Source organism: Natator depressus, chromosome 19, assembly GCF_965152275.1.
Source record: "Natator depressus isolate rNatDep1 chromosome 19, rNatDep2.hap1, whole genome shotgun sequence".
Taxonomy (NCBI): domain Eukaryota; kingdom Metazoa; phylum Chordata; order Testudines; family Cheloniidae; genus Natator; species Natator depressus.
In genome coordinates, this window is record NC_134252.1 from 7055728 (window position 1) to 7076970 (window position 21243).

The window sequence follows — 21243 nt, forward strand, 5'->3', positions numbered from 1 at the left end:
ACTGTGACACAGAGAGGTTAAATAACTTGCCCAGTGTCTCAGTGCGTCAGCAGTGAAGCTAGGAATAGGACCTAAGTTTGTCTGACTCCTAGCCCCCTGCTCTAACTTCTATATACTGCATTTCTTAATGAAAGAGAACATTTTGCCTGCCACCATGGAGTCCCAGGAAGGCTATTACTACGGGTGTGTCAATTTGCCGCTAGTCTGTGAGTGCTGAGGTGGGACTGTGCCCAATTTTTAAGGCTATGTCAACAGCTGAAACAGGCATCTTTTAGAAAACCTCTCCACTCAGAGGTCAGAGTAGCAGCCGTGTTAGTCTGTATTCGCAACAAGGAAAGGAGGACTTGTGGCACCTTCGAGACTAACCAATTTATTTAAGCATGAGCTTTCGTGAGCTACAGCTCACTTCGTCGGATGCATTCAGTCCACTGAATGCATCCGATGAAGTGAGCTGTAGCTCACGAAAGCTCATGCTCAAATAAATTGGTTAGTCTCGAAGGTGCCACAAGTCCTCCTTTTCTTGTTGGGAGCCTTGAATAGAATGGGAAAGTACTATCACTTGGCAGCTACTGATTGGGGAGGCGAGATTGTTAGCACCATTCTTAGTGGCCATTGTCTTGTAAGCCAAAGAGTCCCAGGTATTTACTTGGCTGTGCATCTCGAAAGGGAGTTATTTGTGTGTGGTCCTAAAACACAGATCCCTGTGCTGAGGATTTTGTCTCTAAAGCCTACCTGTTCCTAATACTTGTATAATAAAGAAGGGGCAGGGGCTCCCGGATTAATCTTTTTCTAGGGTGTTTGAAGAAGGGGAAAAAAAAAAAAAAAAGCAAGAAGTAGTAGTATGAGTTAAGTTTCAGAGTAGCAGCCGTGTTAGTCTGTATTCGCAAAAAGAAAAGGAGGACTTGTGGCACCTTAGAGACTAACCAATTTATTTGAGCATAAGCTTTTGTGAGCTACAGCTCCGATGAAGTGAGCTGTAGCTCACGAAAGCTTATGCTCAAATAAATTGGTTAGTCTCTAAGGTGCCACAAGTCCTCCTTTTTCTTAGTATGAGTTAAATTGCGGAGCACATTCCCTTGCAAAGGCATGTCGGCTAATAATACTTCCCTCAGAAGGCCAAGAAGTAGCACTGGGTTGGCCGATGTTGTTGGAGTCAGGCTGAGATTGGCACAGCTGGGATGCTGCAGCCCATCTTAACAAGAGATTGATAGTCACTAACAATCAGCCATGGCACTTCAGAGCTGGGGCAGGGGGTGGGAAGGACACAAGCAAGCAGTTCTGTTAGACAGTGGATGCTTAGGTGCTGTACTCCTTTATGCCTAAAGATTTCCAAAAAGAATTTTCATGCTAGCCCTCTTAGGTTTTATGTTTCTCTTATAAATCAGCTATTAAACTAAACACAGCGGTCAGGAGACTATTTATATTAGCCTTTCCTTAAAGCAGTTATTCTATTACCAATTACCCATGCTGAGAACATGAAATGGCTCTGAACAAGAAACACATTGTAAGGTCTTTCACTTGAGACAATGGTGGTGTCTGTACAATATGTGCTGTGTCTAGGGCTGGCTCCGCTGTGCTGGAGAAGAGTAGGCGGAAGTGGGGACTTCCTTCTGAACCTGTGTTTTGTGATCTTAATGTTTCTCCCACACGCACTGGAGCTGCCGCAGGGCAGCTTTGCATTTTCTACAGACTCCAGGGTCACAGACAGCCTTATCGCTAAAGATTTCATTCTTCAGCATAACTGGTTAATACTGTACCTCAGAGGGGCTGCAAGGGCAGAGAAAGAGAGAGATTGTATATGTAATGCTCATGGCAGGACAAATCACATGTTCACTTCTAGAATATAGGTAGGGGCCTTATTAGTGTCTATTATTTCCACTGTGGTAGTACCCCGTAGCCTCAATGAGGATTGAAGTAGTCCATTGTGCTAGACACACACATGCGCACACACACCCACCCCCAAAGGAAGATCTGAGCCCTGTGATAAAATGTTTTACAACTTCAAATCTAGTAAGAGCATTCACCATTGTGTTGCACTCTAATAGCAACAGCAAGACAAAAGCTAACTAACTAGCTGTTCTACTCTCTCAGCAGTTGATCAGATCTTCCTGCCAAATCTTTTTGCTGCAGTGTAATTTTAAAAGGACAGAAATAAAATGTGCACTAAAACCTGGTGTAAAAGTTGATAAACTCCCTCCCTTAACCACTCTCTTCCGTATAGTTTAAAAGTCAAGGGAATCTGATCTGACTTAAGGGCACGTACAGTAATGTCAGTTACACCAGTTGAGAAAGGGGTATTGTTGATACAAATAAGTTATGTTTAGCAATTGGTTGCGTCAAGTGAGTTTCTCCTTATCAGTTTAAAAGGACAGTGATATGTTGAAAAGTGTAAAATGGCATCACGAGGTTCCGTCATTATCGTCTCTCTCTATGGCTCCACATCAGACTCATTCAGCTTGCAAGGAAAAAGATGGCTATTCTAGCTGCCAGCCCTACGACTCCATCTGGGATCTGAAATTCAAGCTGTGCCTTTCCTGGCTCTGTCACTAATTATAATGGTTCTGCAGTTGGAACTTAGTTAAACAGAACTGATGGTGATGCATAAGCCAGAATAGAATCCAGTTCACTTTCTCATAGGTGGGTGGGCTAAGAGGACTAAAAAGTAGGGAAATGCTTATTTAAGTCTGTATGGTCAGAGGATATGACTGAATTCAGAGCAGGGGGAGATCCATGGAGAAAGTAGATGACTTTTTAACATAGTGATTTTGTCGATCAGAATGTTGCTTTAACAAACAAAAGTTCCTTTAACAAAAGGAAGATTCACCACATGTAGATAGTTTGCCTGTCTATTAATGGTCTCTATACAGGCAAAACAATGATAGTTTAGGATGTTGTGATAGTAAGCCTTATTGCAAATCTGGAGGAAATTACATATGGCAAAACACACAGAATGAACTTCATTTCCCTCTTTGTCTGCTAGGAACTGAAATCTGACGATGCATACGAGTACCCACATCTTAGATCTCTTAGATCTCTTGTATCTCTGAAATGGGTGTGCCGCTGTGATATACGCTTTTGAATGACATAACCTTTAATATCTTGTTCAAATACTACAATTAACAATCTGTTTCTCCCCATTCACATCTCCTCCAGTAAGTTGTTACCAGCTGAGATTCTACAAATACTTTCAGGCATGTAGGTGTTTTCTCCTCTAATGAACTGTCTGTTTAAAATGCGTAAATGTTCTAATTTTTCTCAAAGAAATGAGGAAACCGAGTTTGTGCTGTTTCTTAGCGTACGAGGAAAGTGATTGAGAACTTGATGGCAGTTACAATTGTGAATTGGAAGGACGCCCTGTATTGAATTGTTTACTCCACATCGCCCTCTGTGGTACAGTTTCACTAAACCCTTATGTGGGGGAGGAATATATTGACTAAATTAGTGCCAATGAGCACAGGATTATTCTGCTTTTAAGAAATAAAGCAAGTGGTGCTTAACTTTAGACATACGCTGGCCCGCAGGTAGTTTTCTCTTATTTCTTTATTGTGCACATCAACTATGCTTAGTTGGTTCCTGGAAATCAGTTGAATTAGTCTCCAGCGACTGCACACCATCAGCAGAGCCATTTTGATGTTTGCTTTCTTTTGTTTTTTATGTTCAGTGGAAAATCACTTATTGCGGGGCTCTTTGGAATCCCTTCACTCTAGTACACTCCTGCTTGCTCCTTAGTATACAGCAAAAACTACACTTTGCAAGCAAAATCACACTGGAAAATCTGGGCATCCTTTAAGGTGATTGCAGATCATACACTTTTTTTTTTTTTTTAAATGCTTACTTGGTTTGTTTCTTAATGCAATGTCTTTTTCCTGATTAAGGGTAAAATTTTCAAAAGTGCCTGAGTGGCTTAGGTGCCTATGTTCCATTTTCAACAGTGACAAGTGCTTAGGAGCCTAAATTTCATTGAATGAGACTTGGGCTTCTAAGCACCTAAGTTGCTTTTGAAAATGGGTAAAATTTTCAAAAGGGCCTATATGTCTCTATCTCTTTCTCCTTTCCTTATGTAGCACCTCTTTAGATAAAGTATATTCTTATTAAATCCCTTCAGTTGATAGTTTCTGAAAACATCTGCATTAAGAGAGTCAGCTGCATTTGATAGCTTGGAATTCCTTTCTGGTACGAGAAGATTTGCTTCCTAGCCTACGTTTGTTTTTCTCGCTAATAGCATTATTACCTTACCTTTGAAGCCTGCAGTTATGGAGCATAATGATGCACTCCTTTTGCCAGCTGCCATATCATGGCTTGAATACTTAACTGTGAACAAGCATCTATGCCTCACATTTTAATTTCTCCATCTCTAATGAACAACAAGCACGTCACTGTTGAATAGAAATAGCTAAAAACCTGTCACTAGGAACCAACAACAATTACTGTCAAAGATGGGGAATGTTCTCTGCATTTCCAGAAACATTTTTTGTATTAAAAACACATCACCCTGATAAATTACTCAGGCTGAATTTCCTCAGCAGCAGCTAGGTTAGAGTTTAGGGCCTTCTTGTTTGCTTGTCTGCACCAAAATTATGATATTTTTTTTTATCTCTTTTATCATTTTGTACATGCCATACCATCTGTTCTAAGTCTTCCTTTATAGGTAGGCTGTGGATTCTGACTGACATTTCTTTCTTGCATACTAAGCCTGAGACATTCCTGTAGACATCTACTGGCTAAGCAGGGCTTGCTTACTTTGTAGCTTACTTATGTTGTAGCTTCTTTCTCACCTTAGTCCACAGCCTAACCAAAGTTAACCCCCTACTGAACCTTTACTGCTGCCTGCAACCAGGGACAGGGAAAAAACAGCCAAATTCATGATCCCTCAGAAATCTGGGTAGAAGGTCCCCACTTCTATTTCATGCATTCTGCCCTGGTGTAGACCAAGAGGAAACATGGCTAAACTCAGGTATTTACAAGGAAAGTTGTGCCTTTAATCTGTTATTGTACATTAAAAAGTGGTTATTGCTCCAACTGTATCAGAGGTGTTGACCTCTCCCTCTTGGTAGGGGGGAGTAGCTTTTTTGGCTCAGGATCCAATTTAGAAAACTGTGGGTGGGGCTGACTGCCTCCCTGAAACTGGCACTGGGGAAGCCCTTTTTTATAAAATGCCGCTGCATGCAAACCTCCCAGTGCCTTTCTCCTGGATTGACTACTTGAGAGAGGCTAATGGATATCAAAGGGGGAAGATGTCTGAACTCCGTGACTGCCAGCCTCTTTCTTTGCAGTGGCTTTTGAATCATTGTCTTGTCTGAATGCAAATTTGTTTGCAATGGGAGGATTTAAATCCTATTTGGGCCAACCCATCTTAGTATTTGATGGAATGATTAGGATCCCATGTTACCCCCCAGCATGTATGGAATGGCCTTGTCAGGTAATTAAACGAATACATATAAAAGCGTGCTGGCAAAGCTCTGATAGTAAATCTCTTCCATTTGATGACCTCTCACCTACCAGCCTCAAAACATTGTCAGTCATAGGGAACATGTCAGCTTATAAACATAAAGCAACTAGTAAACTAGAGGAGACTCCTCCCTTCCCCCTCCACATTTGTGGAGGGACTCTTAACAAACACCTGGCAATACAGTGTCATGATGAATAGTGGAGACACAAAGTGGAAGGAGTACCAGATCCATCCACTGGAACCTCAGTAAAAGAAGTAACTAGTTAAGGAGTGTCCTTGGCCATCATTAGGCAGGGATCCCTTGGGAGTGAATGAGAGAGCTGTCAACGCTGGAAACCTGGTATCCTTGCATAGCAACCATTATCATCATGACTTTGTTGTTTTTTTTGTTTTTGTTTTTTTGCACTAACTGGCTATGTTTTGTAAGGACCATTTGTTACACTGTAGGTGGAATTAGTCAGGCCCAGTCCTAAATATCATGAAGAAATGACCCAAGTTCTCCTGGAATCAAACCAAGGGTTGGCTTCTTGTCTCTGTTGGTCTGTGCCCCACAGTGTTTTGAATTCCACCCTGCTTATCTAAAGTGGATTACAGCATTGGAGAATAGAAGAGATGGCAAAAATAGAGACAAGTGCTGCAGATCTCAACTGGAGAGCAGCCAGCAAAGTAGTGACCATCCAGATGGAAACTGTAATGTGCCTTTGTTAAAAACAAACATACAAAAAAATCCCACCTGCAGAATGTATTACACACCAAACATGAGTGCTACGGAGTGAGATTAGAGTACACAGCAGCCAAAATCCTTTTCTCTGCCACTGTCTAGTGTTTCTTTCTCATTTCTCTGAAGAGAAATACAAATGCAGCCTGAGCCCATGTTCATGCTGTCAACACGCAGCAACGGTGAAGCAAAATAGAAATACAATGAAATTTTGTGATCTCCAAAGAGAGGCAAATCACTCCAGGAGAAAGAGGGATCAGAGGGTGGAAGTTGAGTCTGCTGGGATTTGTTACAGCCTGGGTGAGTTGTGAGTCCAATACAGAATTGCCTGAGGCATCAGTTTCACAGAAGCTTTTCCTTCTCAGACAGTGGCTTATGTGGGGTGGTTTTCAGGATTTTATCTCTCTCTCCAGTTGTCTTTTGCAGAGCAAGGACAAGGAGATTTATGCCAGAAATGGACAACCAGTAGGTCTCTCCAAACTGCTCCAACAGTGTTTCACTTCCCCAGTCACCAGGGCTCAGAAGCAGAGAGGGAGAACGAGAAATGGAGTCCATCTATCAGATGCCAGGCTGTCATGCTTCAATGATATTCACTGAAGGCTTGTTTTTTGGAAACTAGAAGAAGGGGAGAAGGGAAAAAGAGGGAGAAATGTATAGAGATTGTTAAGGAAAAGCCATCAGAGATTTGTTCAGTGCAGTAGTGAATTTGTAAATGGTCCTGTTGCCTGCAGCATAATGAAAAGGGGTCGGTGGTGGGGCTGGTTGGTGTTAACACTGGCTACAACTGCTGGGCAAAGAAACAGTCTGTACAGTCTGACTCTGGACTTTAGAGGCCCAATTTATTATCAGCCTGCACCTTGTGCAACTGTTTACACCAGTTCAAAATGCTATAATTCTACTTTATTAGCATTTCCCCCGCTTTGTACAGAGGTAAATGACTACAGAAGGGCTAGAACAATGACAAACTGGCCCCTAGTAATCCAGGGGTATGTTATGGTGATGGTGTGACTTAGTATCAATGGAGTTTATGCCAGTGTTACTCCAGCATAATGGAGATCAGAATTTTATCCAGGGAAACCAAAGGGTTCACAACTGTAAAATCCACACAGGCCAGCTGGGTCTACTGCTTGCTCAATGTTGCTGGCGTAAATGTTTGATCCCAAGGGATTGTGGGTAGATACAGAAGGATCGTGAAACATAGAGCTAAGGCTGTCACTCTGTCATAAATTGTCCCTGCACTGGGCAGGGCGAAGGGACCGTGACAGGAGTAATGCCAACAACAGCAGAGTTAACAAAATATTGAGCATCTTTTCCTAAACCGTACCAGTTCATCACCAAGAAGGGCAGTCTGCCAGAGCTGGGAAATAAAGTGTCATCAAAATTCATAGAGCCAAGGGAACTGAAACCGTCAGGCAGCTTGGTTGCATCCCTAGCACTTTCCTTATCTCTCTGGAATCAAATGTGGAGCTGCTGCTCACTTTCCAAACCATGGGTATCACCATCAATCATCCTGGATATCCAGGACTATAGAAATTAAAGTGGAGGGAAGCATTTGCTTCTGGAAGGAAAGTGGCATGTTTGAATTGAAAAGGAGTACTTGTGGCACCTTAGAGACTAACCAATTTATTAAATTGGTTAGTCTCTAAGGTGCCACAAGTACTCCTTTTCTTTTTGCGAATACAGACTAACACGGCTGCTACTCTGAAACATGTTTGAACTGGCAGCTCACAGAGAGAGCCCTGCTATTGTTTTGTTAAGCAGTGATCCTGCAAGTTACTGGCTGCGAAGGGATTCCTCTGCCCACACAGAACCCCACTGATTTCAGTATTGCTCTATGTGAGCCCCGCACAGTCAGTTGCAGGATCAGAGCCTTGACCTGTTGCTTGTTGAGTTATCCTCAGTCTCTAGGCTTTGCCTGTGCCATACTTAATTGATTCTGGTGAGGTTCTGCATAACCTGTTTCAAAGAATAAGCAGGAACAGCTCCTTTTGACACAGGCCTCTTCATATTATGATGTAAAATGCAAGTCTCGTTTTCAACAGCAGTGCCAATAAATATAATCAAACCTGAAGGCTTATATTTTTATATCTTGTGGGAAATCAGAGTTGTGCTTAGAGCTGGATGAATAGTAAAAGAAAAATAAAATGGTGCATAATTTGTATTGCGGTAGTGCCTATGAGCCCTAGCTATGGATCAGGACCCCACTGTGCTAGGCACTGTACAAACACAACAAAAAGACAGTCCCTGCTGTGCTAAAACGCTCTTAAAATTCTAATTCTTGTTGGCTGCATTCAAGCCACTTCCGCATCCGCTTTCTGACAACATCCTAGCAAGTGGTGTTATTGCCAGAAATGTTCATGGGTTGGCTATTGTAGAATATTTGTGCAGAGTTTTGAATTCTTAACCATCCATATTCACGCCTCACACCTGCTTCTACAGCATTTCACCCATCCAGTCAGGGAATAGGGAATGTCTCATGTGACCTATGTGCCCAATCAGAAGTAACTAACACAGCTCGAACTCTGAATGCTCACAGTGAACTGCTCAAAAATGAGCAGGAATGGAAATTAGTGAATAATTTCAAATAATAAATAAAGGAAAGACAATTAGGATCAGCTCCTGAGTAATTTCGAAACAGGAAAAAAAGTTAAATTAATTGAATAAATGATTTGGTGCAAATTATTTACCCAGCTCTAGTTACATTATAGATGTTATTTGCCACAACATATCTTAAACCTCATAGCAGGTCCTTCTCTTAAACAGCTGATAAGCTGTTATCTGAGAACAGCCATCACCTATCCCCTCTGCCACTAGCATTCTGACCTGTAATCACTGCTGTGGGGTTTTGAACATAGCAGTTTTGGCTCCTTCCTTTCAGATTATAGTCCATCACCCATGTACAGCACTTTTCATCCAAAGATCTCAAAATGTTTTACAAAGGTGGGTTAATATTACCCTAATTTCACTAAGGGGGAAAATGAGGCACAGAGGTTAAATGATTTGGCCAAGGCCACCTAGTGAGTGCTAGAGTTGGGAATGGAACCCAGGAGTCCTGACTTGCAGTTGTGCTTTCAAGCCACTAGACCATGCTGTTTCCCTTGTCAGATGGGAGACTCGCTTCTACACGTTGGCCCAATGGAGAGAATGTTATAGCTGGGATCCTTAACAGAAGGTTGGTTTTCAGGTTAATTCACCAGAAGCCCTGCTGGAAATTGATTGGCTGCCTCATCCCCCCCTGTGTGCCGACAGCATCTTACCTTGCTGCGCAGGAGCCCTCCGCTCTGGTGCTCAGGAGTGCTGCTCTCAGACGCACTCTTGGCTTTCTCCTTGTTGTTATTTGGTTCATTATCTTTGATGATGTCATACTGCCTGCAAAACAGGGCGATCACTCCTAGCAGGAAAAAGTGTTAAAGGTCACATGCATGAGCCAGGCCTTTGGAACCTGCAATGATCAGAGCCCATTAGCCTGCTGCTCTGTGCCTTTTGGCAGAGACCTCAGCAGCATTGACACCAAGTCCCAAAGATCCTTTTCTAACACGACTAGTCGGGCTCTGGCTGCTTCCTTCACAGTGTCAAATTCCACTCTAACCCAGTCAGACAAGATCAGGAGATTACTTGTACTCCCACTTCCCTTTCATTAAACAGGACAAATGTTCTAAGCTTCCCATTTGAATAGCAGTTTACACTGACCCTGTGACCTTTGCTTTGCAAGCACAGGGGCATATTGGAATATCCATTAGTTGGAAATGCACCCTCAAAGCTTTCTTTTTCTGAAGCAAAGAGAGGTGCAGTTGAGCTGGAGGATGTGATGAATGACCTGTGCCTGCCTGAAGATGAAACAAACCAGGGTCTCCTGCTCAGCAGGACATCATCTGCAAATATATGACAGCTACAGCAGGATGAGGTGCCAACGGAAATGTCCTCCCACACATTTAGGCGTGTGGAGAACAAAGCAGGGGCAGCCATGACAAATGAAGAGAGTGAAAATGTCTTTCACAGCGGCTTTTGTGTTATGTTCTGACCAAATAACCACCTCTCTGCCTGCTGGTTTCAAACACAAAGTAACAGAGGTGCCAGGAAGGGCAACTGATAAGCCTGTTGCTTCTTGCCTACTGGAAAAGGACCCAACTCACATAGGAATAATACTCTGCATGTATATAGAGTTTCCCACCTGTCGCTCTCAAAGCACTTAACAGTGATAGGTGTTATGGGAGTTCTCGCCAGGTAGTGCTGTTACACATGTTCTTTCTTGCATGCAAGCAAATTGTCAGCTGTGGGAAGACATGCTGACGGTTGCATAAAAGTATCATCATCCTCATTTTCAGATGAGAAATGTAGGCAAAGTGAGGCAAAGACAGTACTAGAACCCGGTTCTTGACACCAAGTCATGCCCTCTGCACTGGGCCATTAGAGAAGCTTGGTGTATAAAGTGAACGGGTATATACATTCAGACTAACTGTAGTTTCCATTCATCAATAATTTCACACTTGAGTCTCAGATGGCTCAGCCACAGGGCTGGGAAAAGTCATGGTCAGAATGAAACTTTGTAAACAGCTCATCAGCTCCAGTGAGATTTTCCTTACCCGCCCACGTTTGGTAAATGGCAGTTGTTTTGTCTAGAAGGGGAATTTACAAGCCTCTTTCAGGGCATTGGACAATTCTGTGCTCACATTATGAGCTCAGTTTCGGAAGATGAAGCATAATTACTTGTCTAGATTAAACCTTTTTAGCTATCTCATTTAATTATTTTACCCCCAAATGATTTTTACAGGGCAGGAGATTTAGCTCTTAATGTGCAGAGACAGTAACTTCTTTATCTAAGGTTTCAGAATAGCAGCCGTGTTAGTCTGTATTCACAAAAAGAAAAGTACTCCTTTTCTTCTTTATCTAACTATTTTAAAGGCTTAGGGATTGGAGACAGTGACTAGAACCCAATCTAACCCTGTGGAAAGCAGGTACCAATGCATGGTAAACTCAAGATTTTTCCAGTGGAAAAAATTATATATGAATCTTATCTGGTTGCTGCTAGTCCCTGTGGATTCACTTATAGTTGGAAAGAATCCCAGGGGAACAAGACAGGACACGATTAAGCCCCCTGCCTTTTTATTTAAATTATTATTAACCAAAATTTGTTATCAGATCTGATTTGTGACCTTATTTCATCTCCACATATCTCCGGGGGGGAGGGGGGAGAATCCTATCTCAGCTGAATTTAGCATAAATGGGCCAAATCCTGTGCTGGTGTAAATTTGACACAGCTGCACTGAAGTCAGCAATTTACACCAACAGAGATTTAAGTCCACTGTCTCTTGAGGACATGATTTAACCCTACAAACCCTGTCAATCTTCAGGGCTTTATTAATAAATAAGAAAATACACACACACACAAAATTATAAGAATGTTAAGGTGGTTAGTCTTACAAAAGCCAGGCAACGAGCCAGATCCTGCTCAAGTCATGCAAAGGGGCTGTAAAGTCAGCTTCAGCAGTCAGCTGAGGATTCCCCCAGCATGAGGAAATCCAAGGGTGGCACAGAACTGACATAGCAGACTATGCCACCCCCTTTTACAGCTACTGGCATAGGGAGCATGTTGATGGCATGGCTAGGGGGAAGGGGCTTCAGCTCTCACAATCCCTGACTGAATGGAGCTCAGGCACAGCTGAAGAATGAACCCATTGTCCAGAATCCATATTTCATAGGGAAAGTCTCCAACCTCCAGCAACTAAGGGACAGAACGATCACACATTGCTCTAACATCTAAACAAAAGGAAGAAACATTTTACCATCTCCTGTGAGCCCCCGGCATGTTCTTGGAAGATAGGTGGGGATTGTCCCCTCAACTACACATCTCTAGCTTTGGTTGGCTTCTTTCCAACAGTAGCAGTTTTTCTGTACACACAGTATATGTAGAATGTTCCTGTGATCAGGGCAATGGGAGTAAATACCAACTGGAAATACCGACTGTACTTTATGGGTTATATAATCTACTGTACCGTTAATTTCCTTGCATGCCAGTTCCCTTGTTTCACCTGAAATATCTTCCTCCGACCAATGTAACTATGCGGCTCACGAGTAAAACATCGTGCTGTTTCATGAATGTTTTATGCTGCAGCAGCAGCAGAGGCAGCTGCTGAACGGAGGCCAGAGGAAGCTGGCGCTCTATACAGAAAACAAACAAACACAAACTTCCCTTTCCATTAACTCATGGCATCCTGATCCCAACCTGGGCAAGGCATAGTGCTGGCTGCTGAGAATGCTGAAAGCTCCAGGCTGATCAGAGGAGTAAGGGTGCACTGTCCTTATATATTTGTTAGATTAAAACAGATGGGCCTGGTCCTCCTCTGGTATAAACCGATGTAGCTCAGAGGGGTTATGCCAGTTTATACCAGCAGAAGATCTGATCTCAAACTCATAATGGGGAATTCTTAGCTTTCCTGAGCTCCCGGGATGGTTTATTTCTTTTTAAAAATTGTATGGAAGGATTTTGATGCCAGGGTGGAGTTCGCAGATGACACTAAGCTGGGGGGAGAGGTAGGTATGCTGGAGGGTAGGGATAGGGTCCTGAGTGACCTAGACAAATTGGAGGACTGGGCCAAAATAAATCTGATGAGGTTCAACAAGGACAAGTTCAGAGTCCTGCACTTAGGCCAGAAGAATCCCATGCATTGCTACAGGCTGGGGACCGACTGGCTAAGCAGCAGTTCTGGAGAAAAGGACCTGGGGATTACAGTGGACAAGAAGCTGGATATGAGTCAGCAGTGTGCCCTTGTTGCCAAGAAGGCTAACGGCATAGTGGGCTGCGTTAGTAGGAGCATTGCCAGCAGATCGAGGGAAGTGATTATTCCCCTCTATTTGGCACTGGTGAGGCCACATCTAGAGTACTGCGTCCAGTTTTGGGCCCCCCCACTACAGAAAGGATGTGGACAAATTGGAGACAGTCCAGCGGAGGGCAATGAAAATGATTAGGGGGCTGTGGCAAATGATTTATGAGGAGAGGATGAGGGAACTGGGCTTATTTAGTCTGCAAAAAAGAAGAGTATGGGGGGATTTGATAGCAGCCTTCAACTACCTGAAGGGGGGTTCCAAAGAAGATGGAGCTAGGCTGTTCTCACTGGTGGCAGATGACAGAACAAGGAGCAATGGTCTCAAGTTACAGTGGGGGAGGTCTAGGTTGGATATTAGGAAAAACTATTTCAGAAGGAGGGTGGTGAAGCACTGGAATGGGTTACCTAGGGAGGTGATGGAATCTCCAGCCTTAGAGGTTTTTAAGGCCTGTCTTGACAAAGCCCTGGCTGGGATGATTTAGTTGGGATTGGTCATGCTTTGAGGAGCGGGTTGGACTAGATCACCTCCTGAGGTCTCTTCCAATTCTAATCTTCTGTGATTCTATGATTTATTGACCCACCTGTTTGTGGCCCCTTCCAAGCCACTGTTGTCTAAGGAAATCCTCTGGGCACTCTTCTAGGCCCTATCTCACTGCAAAGTGGCTCCAGGATTGAAAAAGTGCAAAGGGGATCTTTGCTCCATCCTGCTACCACACCAAGCACTCTTCAGCCACAGCTGTGGGTCTGACCCTACAGTATTGATTTTTAAATCATATGGGCCCCGAATCTGTAGCCCTGCTACAGCAAAGCTCCCATTGAATCAATGGGATTTTTGGTTGCATGAGGTCTGCAAGATCAAGCCAAGATTTTCAAAAATGGGTTTAGGTTCCTAAGTCCACATTTAGGCAAAACATCTGGCTGGACTTTAAAAAGTGCTGAGCACTCAGCCGCTACTTTTGGCATTTAGCTTGCTTGTCATTGCTACAAATTTCCCCTTTTCTTCCCCTGCCCTTAGCCCATCCGACCCATAGGTTCGTATGTTTTAAGGCCAGAAGGGACCATTAAATCATCTAATTTAGGCTGATGTCACTGGAGCTCTGTAGTGGGAATTTCTCTCTCTCTCTCTCACACACACACAATTCTTCAGACTGGGGCATTTCCTATATCACTCATAGACCTGTGCAGGTTGTTTGCTCACAGAGTCTTCATCCTTTCCATAGCCTCATCGATAATAGTACAGAGTTGACCAGGTTTGCTATCAGATGTGTGAGAAATTTGCTCTTTAAACAATTCTTTTTATCCTTTTACCAGATTTTAAGAGGATTCAGGTTCATTGCTGACCACCTGATATTTTAGGTTTGGATGCTCCAGATCATTTGTTCTTTTAACAGTTCAATCATTTTAATAGATCTAGAAAGTGGGTTTTAGTAAATATAGAATGACGGATGCTTGAGAGTGAGACAGGAGGTTGTAACTCACTCTTGATTTGTGATGTTTGTCTTTAGAATATCACCACACCTCTTCACAAGAATTACTGGCTTGTGTGTGACCTGCAGGCATGTAATGGGCCAGATATAGTGACCGTGGCACACTTCACTTGGGCTGCATTGTGTTAATGAAACAGAAGGCGCTAAAGGGGCTGGATTCTGCTGCAGGATTAAGGAGATTACCATCAATTTTTTTCTGGAAGGATTGAGAATATAGGATTTGCCACTGCAGATCAGACAACTGGTTCATTAAATCCATTATCGTACCTCCTGCTGTACTAAATGAGACAACTTCAGCCAGTCCAGTATCCTGCCTCCAGCAGTCGCCAATACCTGATGCTACAGAGGAAGGTGAAATGCACTTATATCCAAATATGCAATGCTGTATACAGGGGGCAGGAGTAGGAATTTCTCTGCATATCTTTTCCTGGCCATCATGGGTGTATACTCACACACACACAAAGTGAATGAGCTGACTCTGGGACATTACATGCCTTCGTCATAGGTCCTGCTACCAACCTGCCCACATGAATAACACCACGACAATGATGAGAATTTCCCCAGCTCGCAGCTGCTGGTTCTTCCCCATCTCCTTCATTGTCACCTCATCTGCACAGGGGAGAGAGAGAGACAATGAAATCCATTTGTGCAATGAGTTCAGTCAGACTCTGCCTGCTCCTTTCACATGCTCCTTCCCCATCTCACTAACTCACAGACATTTAGTGAGCAAAGCCGGGTGGCTGCAGATCTGAAAACCCCTTGGAAGATTTGGAAATGTAAACCCCAGCTGACCACATTAAAATCTCTCACTGGGCTGGTGTCCAGTTTAACTATGTGCCCCCAGCCTTGGACAGTGAGCGTACAAGGTTCAAAAGTAGCATGAATTGTTCAGAGTCATCATGCCTCAGTCAGCTGTTAGCATCGTCCTCTCTCTGTGTGTTAGGGTTTTCTGTAGCACCCATCTCTGGCGTATTCTAGCCATCGCATCACTATTCTGTGCAGAATTCCTGCCAGCCCAGCTCAGGATTTATGCCCTGTAGTATGCAGGGTTGGCATAATCTTTTTCAGCAGAGCTGCAGGATGCAGGAATGAGTAGTACCTCTTCACAAGTCCTAATGTGCAGCTGTGGCCTCAAAGGACTACAAAGATTGCAGTTCAGATCTCCTGGGAAGCAGACAATGCTCTTCTCAGTGTTTTCAGTTGAACAGCAATTCACTATTGACAGGCTCCAAATCATTTCAGCAGAAAGAGTCAAGACCTCACAGCATCCTAGGAACCGTGGATGAGACCCCTGCAATACAATATGGCCTAATCTAATCATCTAGTAACCCTTTATAACCCAGACTCCTGCTCCTCCCTATCCCCTGTTCATTAGAGTGCCTTGCTGCTGCAGAATGTCTCTTTGACCTGCCTTGGCACATCTGATTTTGGCTGGATGTCTGCTCAGAAGGGACAAATTAAAAAGCACTTCCCTGACTGGCACTAACTGATTTGGCAGAAACATTTCAGATTTTAAAAAAGCAGGATATCCATTGGTCTCTTAGAATCCAAGTGCAGGGAGGTTTAGTGAGTCTCATCTTAGTGCTGCTGCAGCATCCCTGGCATGGATCCCCGGGGGTTCTATCCCAAACTGCGTGCACAGTCTGACCAAGAATTTCCCCAGGTACTCTTAATTTGCTAGGTATGCTCCTGCCAGACACTAGTCCTGAGCCCAGTCCTCATTCCCTCTGCCTCTAAGCTACCCCCTGAGGAAAGAGCAATGGAGATTCAGGTGCGGCAGCACTAGCGGCTGGGGTTCTAGGCATTATTATACTGAAACAGGCTGGTCTTGCTGTGGTTAATGTGATATACAAAAGTCACATTACCAGCAAGGATTCTTGTGCCCTTACCATTAGGGAGTAGCCCAGTCTTGACACTAGTATAGTCTCAGACTAAGGGCTGCAGTCGGAAGGGATGTGTAGCTGGTATGCGTTAGATTCCTCTACACTCATTTAAACTCTTAGTGCTGCTTATCCCACTTACTGGTGTGAGTTTAAGGGAGTCTAGGCTGGGGGAACTTACCTGCCCAGCACCTGGAAGATGCAATAAGAAAGTAGGAACGGCCTCCTTCAATTTACACATCCTTATTCCGTCCTGTCAGTTGCTTTCCATGCTGCACACCTCACTTCTGGCTTCTTGACATGAGTTACACCAGCTTAGCCTCTCCTAGCCTCGTTCACACTCAGCTAGACCCAGTGCATTGACTCAGAGGTGATGTAAAGGGGGGGTGTGAATTACACACCAGTGGGAGGGGCTGAGTCTGAAGGAGAATAAATTGGTGTAACAGGCACATTTAGGGAGCCATCTGAAGCTACAAATTGCCATCACTCCCTGTAGGCTCAGGCTGACCTCAGAATTTGGCCTTACAGGTATAGGGGACTGAGTAGCCTGGGGCAGTGGGATGAAAGAAAGAGGCTTTTACCTCTACATCCCAGTTTCCAATCTGACCCTTGTTAGTTTCCTCTACATCCTCCCACCCCAGTCATGGGGAGAGTGAGAGATCAGCAGAAGCTGCCAGTGACTTCAGGGGGCAGGTGAGGCCAGGAGCACTCCTGTGTCTGACCCCATCATACAATCTTCAGGCACTTTCACAAACACGGGCGCCTGTTAATTGTTCGGTTTTTTGTTTGTTTCCCAGCATATGTGCAGAGCCTGAATAAACAATGAGGGCCAGGTCCTCAGCTGGTGAAAACTGGCATAGCTCCAAGTCAGCAGAGCCACACCAACTTTCACCAGCTGAGGATTAGGCCGAGATCTTATCTCTGTATTGGTGGTTTTCACTGACTTGCTATTTTTGCCTCAGGGAGCTGAACCTACCAGAGATCTGGTCTTGTCACAGTATTTCCACCATACGAGAACTCCAACTCCTGAGCCTTAGCTTTGGTCTCATAAACATTTCTGTGGGCCAGTAACAAACACCCATGGAGATTGTAAACAGAAATGCTAGAACCTGCATGTAACATGCAGGCTAAGAGAGTCCCAGAACGCTACACACTTTGCCAATGTGTTACATCTGCACATCCCCCATGCCCACTCCTGTGTGTAGTTACCCACTGATCCCACTGACTACAATGGCACTGCAACAAGTGAATTTAGCCCTGCCTGCACTTAGCTCAACTGTTCTTATTTTTGAATGCACCAGGCACTATTTCCCACTTTGCTGGGCAACACTGCCCTGCATCTGGGGCAGCCCATGGAGCTATATAAGAACTTGCCCACACTTGCCTTTATTCTTTGAGGCCAGCTTCTCGGCTTCCCTGGGGGTCTTGAAGAGGACGGGTTCACTGGCTGGACTCTGGCCCTGGATGCTGATGGACTGGACATGCACAATGTACTCAGTGTCCTCCTCCAGGTCCCAGAGGGCGCATGAGCGGGTGGTGGTGTTCACCTCTTGGATGAAGCGCAGCATCCGCACATCCTTCTTCTGTAAGCCCAAGGCAGGAAAGCACAGTTGCTCAGAGGGAGGGTTCTCTCTCTGGGTGACGGACGCCTTGCTACATAGATGCTTTCCATTGCTCCCCAGGGCCCCTGACAGCACCTTAGTGCTGCCATTTAAAGTCCCCCTAGACCGGGTGTAGGAGGAAAGACATGCTCTAATCTGATCACAGGCTTCTTGAGCAGTGAGAGCAGCTACAGCTGCTTTTATGTAAGCGGGTGCAGGTGACAGCCACTCGCTCATCCAACTTGCCAGAAACAGTGGGCCCAGCCCTCCTCCCACTGACATCACCGACACAAGTGTAACTCAATTGACTTCAAGGGAGATACTCCTGATTGATACTGGAGGGAAATCAGGCCCAGTACTTGTAGAGAAGGTGACCTGGTAAAGGCTTGGTGGAGAGGGGCTGGTTCCATTTCCCCTGAGGTTCAGAGCCAGTTGGATGAATGGTTCAGACTCTGGATCTCTCTAGTATTTATCCGTACCCTAAGGGCAAGGGTGTGCAATGCCTGTATCACCTGGTAACACACGCCATCTCCCAGGAGCTCACTCACTAGCTCCAGCTTTATAATGTCACAACAGAGAAGAAGCCACAAATTCCATTCAAAGCATCTGGAGCTTCTGGGTGACATTCACCCTGTGCAGAGCCCAGCACAAGGCCTCAGCACCTCTAGTGTCCATGGCTCCTCAGAGATGTCATGGTGCTGATGCTTTGTGCTGGCCTCTACATGGGTGAATCTCGTACTCTATGAATGAAATGGCAACCTCCCAATGCTGGCTTTAAAGGGATGTCCTCTCATCTTCCCCATGCAGAAGCTTCTCATTGTTCTATCCCTGTTGGCACTTACCCACTGGGCAGAGCTCTTGCTGAGATTTGGGGCTGATGCTAGCTCTGGCAGGTTGCATTTTCTGCCTAGTCACCTTTGGGCCCTGGAAGCATGAAGGCATTAAATCATTCTGGCCTGCCCCTGCTCTCACTGAAGTCAGCAGCAAAACTCCCAGGGGCATGACTGGGAGCAGCCTCATGCTCTGAGCAGTGTTGTGTGCATAGCTATAACTGCTTTCCCTGCCATGAGAAGTAATAAGAGCTGGGTGGGGCATGGAGTGGAGATGGATAGGGGAGTCCTTGGTGCACAATGGGGTGGAGGATGGGCAGGGGAGTCTTGGGTGGGGCTTGGGGTGGAGATGGGTTGGACAGTCCACCAACCTATCCCTCCTCCAGTCTCCCGAACCATTGAATCCTCTAGGGGCATTTCACTGATGGATCAATTCCCCCGCTCAGCCCCTTTGCTGTGAAGACCATGAGTTGCTTTGCACGGTCACCCCTATCCCTGGGGGTAATCATCCTGGTTGATGCTAACTTATCTACTCCCCTGTCAGTGTGCAGTTCTTCTCTGACGGCAGGATTATACGTTTGGGGCATGTTCTAAATCCAAACCCATGGAAATGGGTTAAGGTGAAGAAAGAGGCTGACTCTGTGTCAGTGCTCTGCAGGAGCCTTGTGAGAGCTGCAGGCAGGGCGGGCTGCACCATGATAAATCCAGAGTTTGCCCTTTCTTCCCTGCTACTAAGGCTCAAAGCAGGTGGGATAGAGCTGAGGGAGACCCAGCACATGTGGAGAGGAGGGGGGCCATATGATGAGGATACCTGCTGGGAGATTGCAAATCCAATAACAACTTCATCCTCCAGAACATCCCAGGTCACAACAGCCGAGTTGGCCTTCAGATGTTTGACTGTGACATTGACTGGAGCGGACGGGCTGTCTGCAAGGAGACAAAACACAAGCTTTACTATGGCAAAATCACTGATGCAGGCAGGAGACAGGGAAGGAGGTAGAAAGGATGAGCAATTGAATATATCTGCTCTATATTTAATGTCATCTCTATATATTATACAATATGTATATTTAGTGCTATGTACAGTATATAATCTGTACTTAATAGCTTATGGATCTCTAATACTTTAACTGTACCTAATGCCCTATTTATAAGTGATACAGTGAAGCCAATACAAGAGACATTGGGCATCAGACATGGTTTCCTGCAATAAGAGGAAACAGGATTTAATCCAGGTCAGCCACTGCCTCTTAGCTAGGGGAGTTTGGGGGCTGCAGATGCCCTTCACCTATGTACTGGCTCCAGGTGTGTGGAACTTTGAGACATAGACACACCATGTTTTGGTGGCCATTAAGTTCTCCAGGCCCCTTGGATGATTTAGAGTGGCATTAAACCTGCATATAAAATATTTAACCCTTGCATCCCAAACTCATGCTGATAAAGCTTTTATACCACTGAACGCCATCACGTATTCTTCATCTAGCTAGTCTGTCACACACACCCCTGCTTTCTCCTTTAGAGCTTGCCCTGACTGCAGTGAGAGTGAAAGGCAAACAGCACTCTGCCTGGGTATTCAGCACGTTGCAGAGGGTGGCCTGTAGTTGGAAGTATGGACATGCTGGTGCCCTAGTTAACGCCCTTGAGGATTTAACCCATGGGCAGTGAAGAGGGGGGGTGTTTATTTTGTTTTTATTTCCCTGCTGCTTTGAAATGCTGATGCTTTACAAGCTCCCTGGCGGTGCCACAAGGCCAAAGAAGGAAGAAGTTAGGTCTCCTTTGATTTATTTATTTTAAATGATCACATTTGTGAGGCTGATGAGCGGACTGCTGACAGGCTGACTGATCAGAGCTCTTCAAAGTGAGGGACTTGCTGAACTTCCAACCAACCCTCCTGGCTTAGAACTAACAGGAAAGAATGTGCTGAGCAGTGACCCTATGCTCCCTTCCAAACAACATTCTCTGTCAAGACCTTGGAGCTTCCATTGCCAGCAGGTGTGATCAGGCTTCAAAAGCTCCAGGAATCAGTAACGAGGCAATTAGAAAGGGGACGGGGGGTCTAGACAAGGCATCAGGCCCAGATCGGTTCCAGCCCACAGTCCTTCAGGAAGCAAAAAGGGCAATAAGAAAGTCCCTGGCCCAGATTGTTGGAATCTCACAAAAGGCTGGGCAGTGGCTTGAAATGGAGCAGTAACTAATGATCGGTGGCTCAAAGAGTTTGGAGAGGGAAGATCCTTAATTTGATCAGGTCAGCATCGATCAGAAATTGTTGCCATCTGTTCCGTGGCCCACGTGAAACGCATTTGTGATCCCAGCAGCCAAAAAAATTCCCTTTCATTACTGTCAGTAAATGAGCCCCTGGCTGGCAGCCTCATTAGAGAGGCCAAGGAGAGGATGGGCCACTGGGCCAGTGCTCCTTTCGCACCCCTAGCACAGTCCCTTCTGGACTCAGCTGAG

At 44.9% G+C, this 21243-nt stretch overlaps 1 protein-coding gene across 2 annotated transcripts in view; it reads right to left on the reverse strand.

Annotated features, from left to right (window-relative positions):
• Positions 1 to 1013: 1013 nt before the first annotated feature.
• FNDC5 (fibronectin type III domain containing 5) overlaps positions 1014 to 21243 on the reverse strand; it is a 35827-nt gene continuing 15597 nt past the window's right edge. Inside the window, exons 2-6 of one of the 2 annotated variants that reach the window (XM_074934344.1) lie at positions 19601 to 19716; positions 17743 to 17941; positions 14998 to 15087; positions 9425 to 9558; positions 1014 to 6782 (exon numbers count right to left, since the gene is read on the reverse strand). In XM_074934344.1, the coding sequence (XP_074790445.1) occupies positions 6741 to 6782; positions 9425 to 9558; positions 14998 to 15087; positions 17743 to 17941; positions 19601 to 19716 (581 nt within the window). In that variant the 3' untranslated portion in view covers positions 1014 to 6740. The remainder of the gene's footprint in view (positions 6783 to 9424; positions 9559 to 14997; positions 15088 to 17742; positions 17942 to 19600; positions 19717 to 21243) is intronic. The other variant, XM_074934345.1, reaches the window with a different exon arrangement.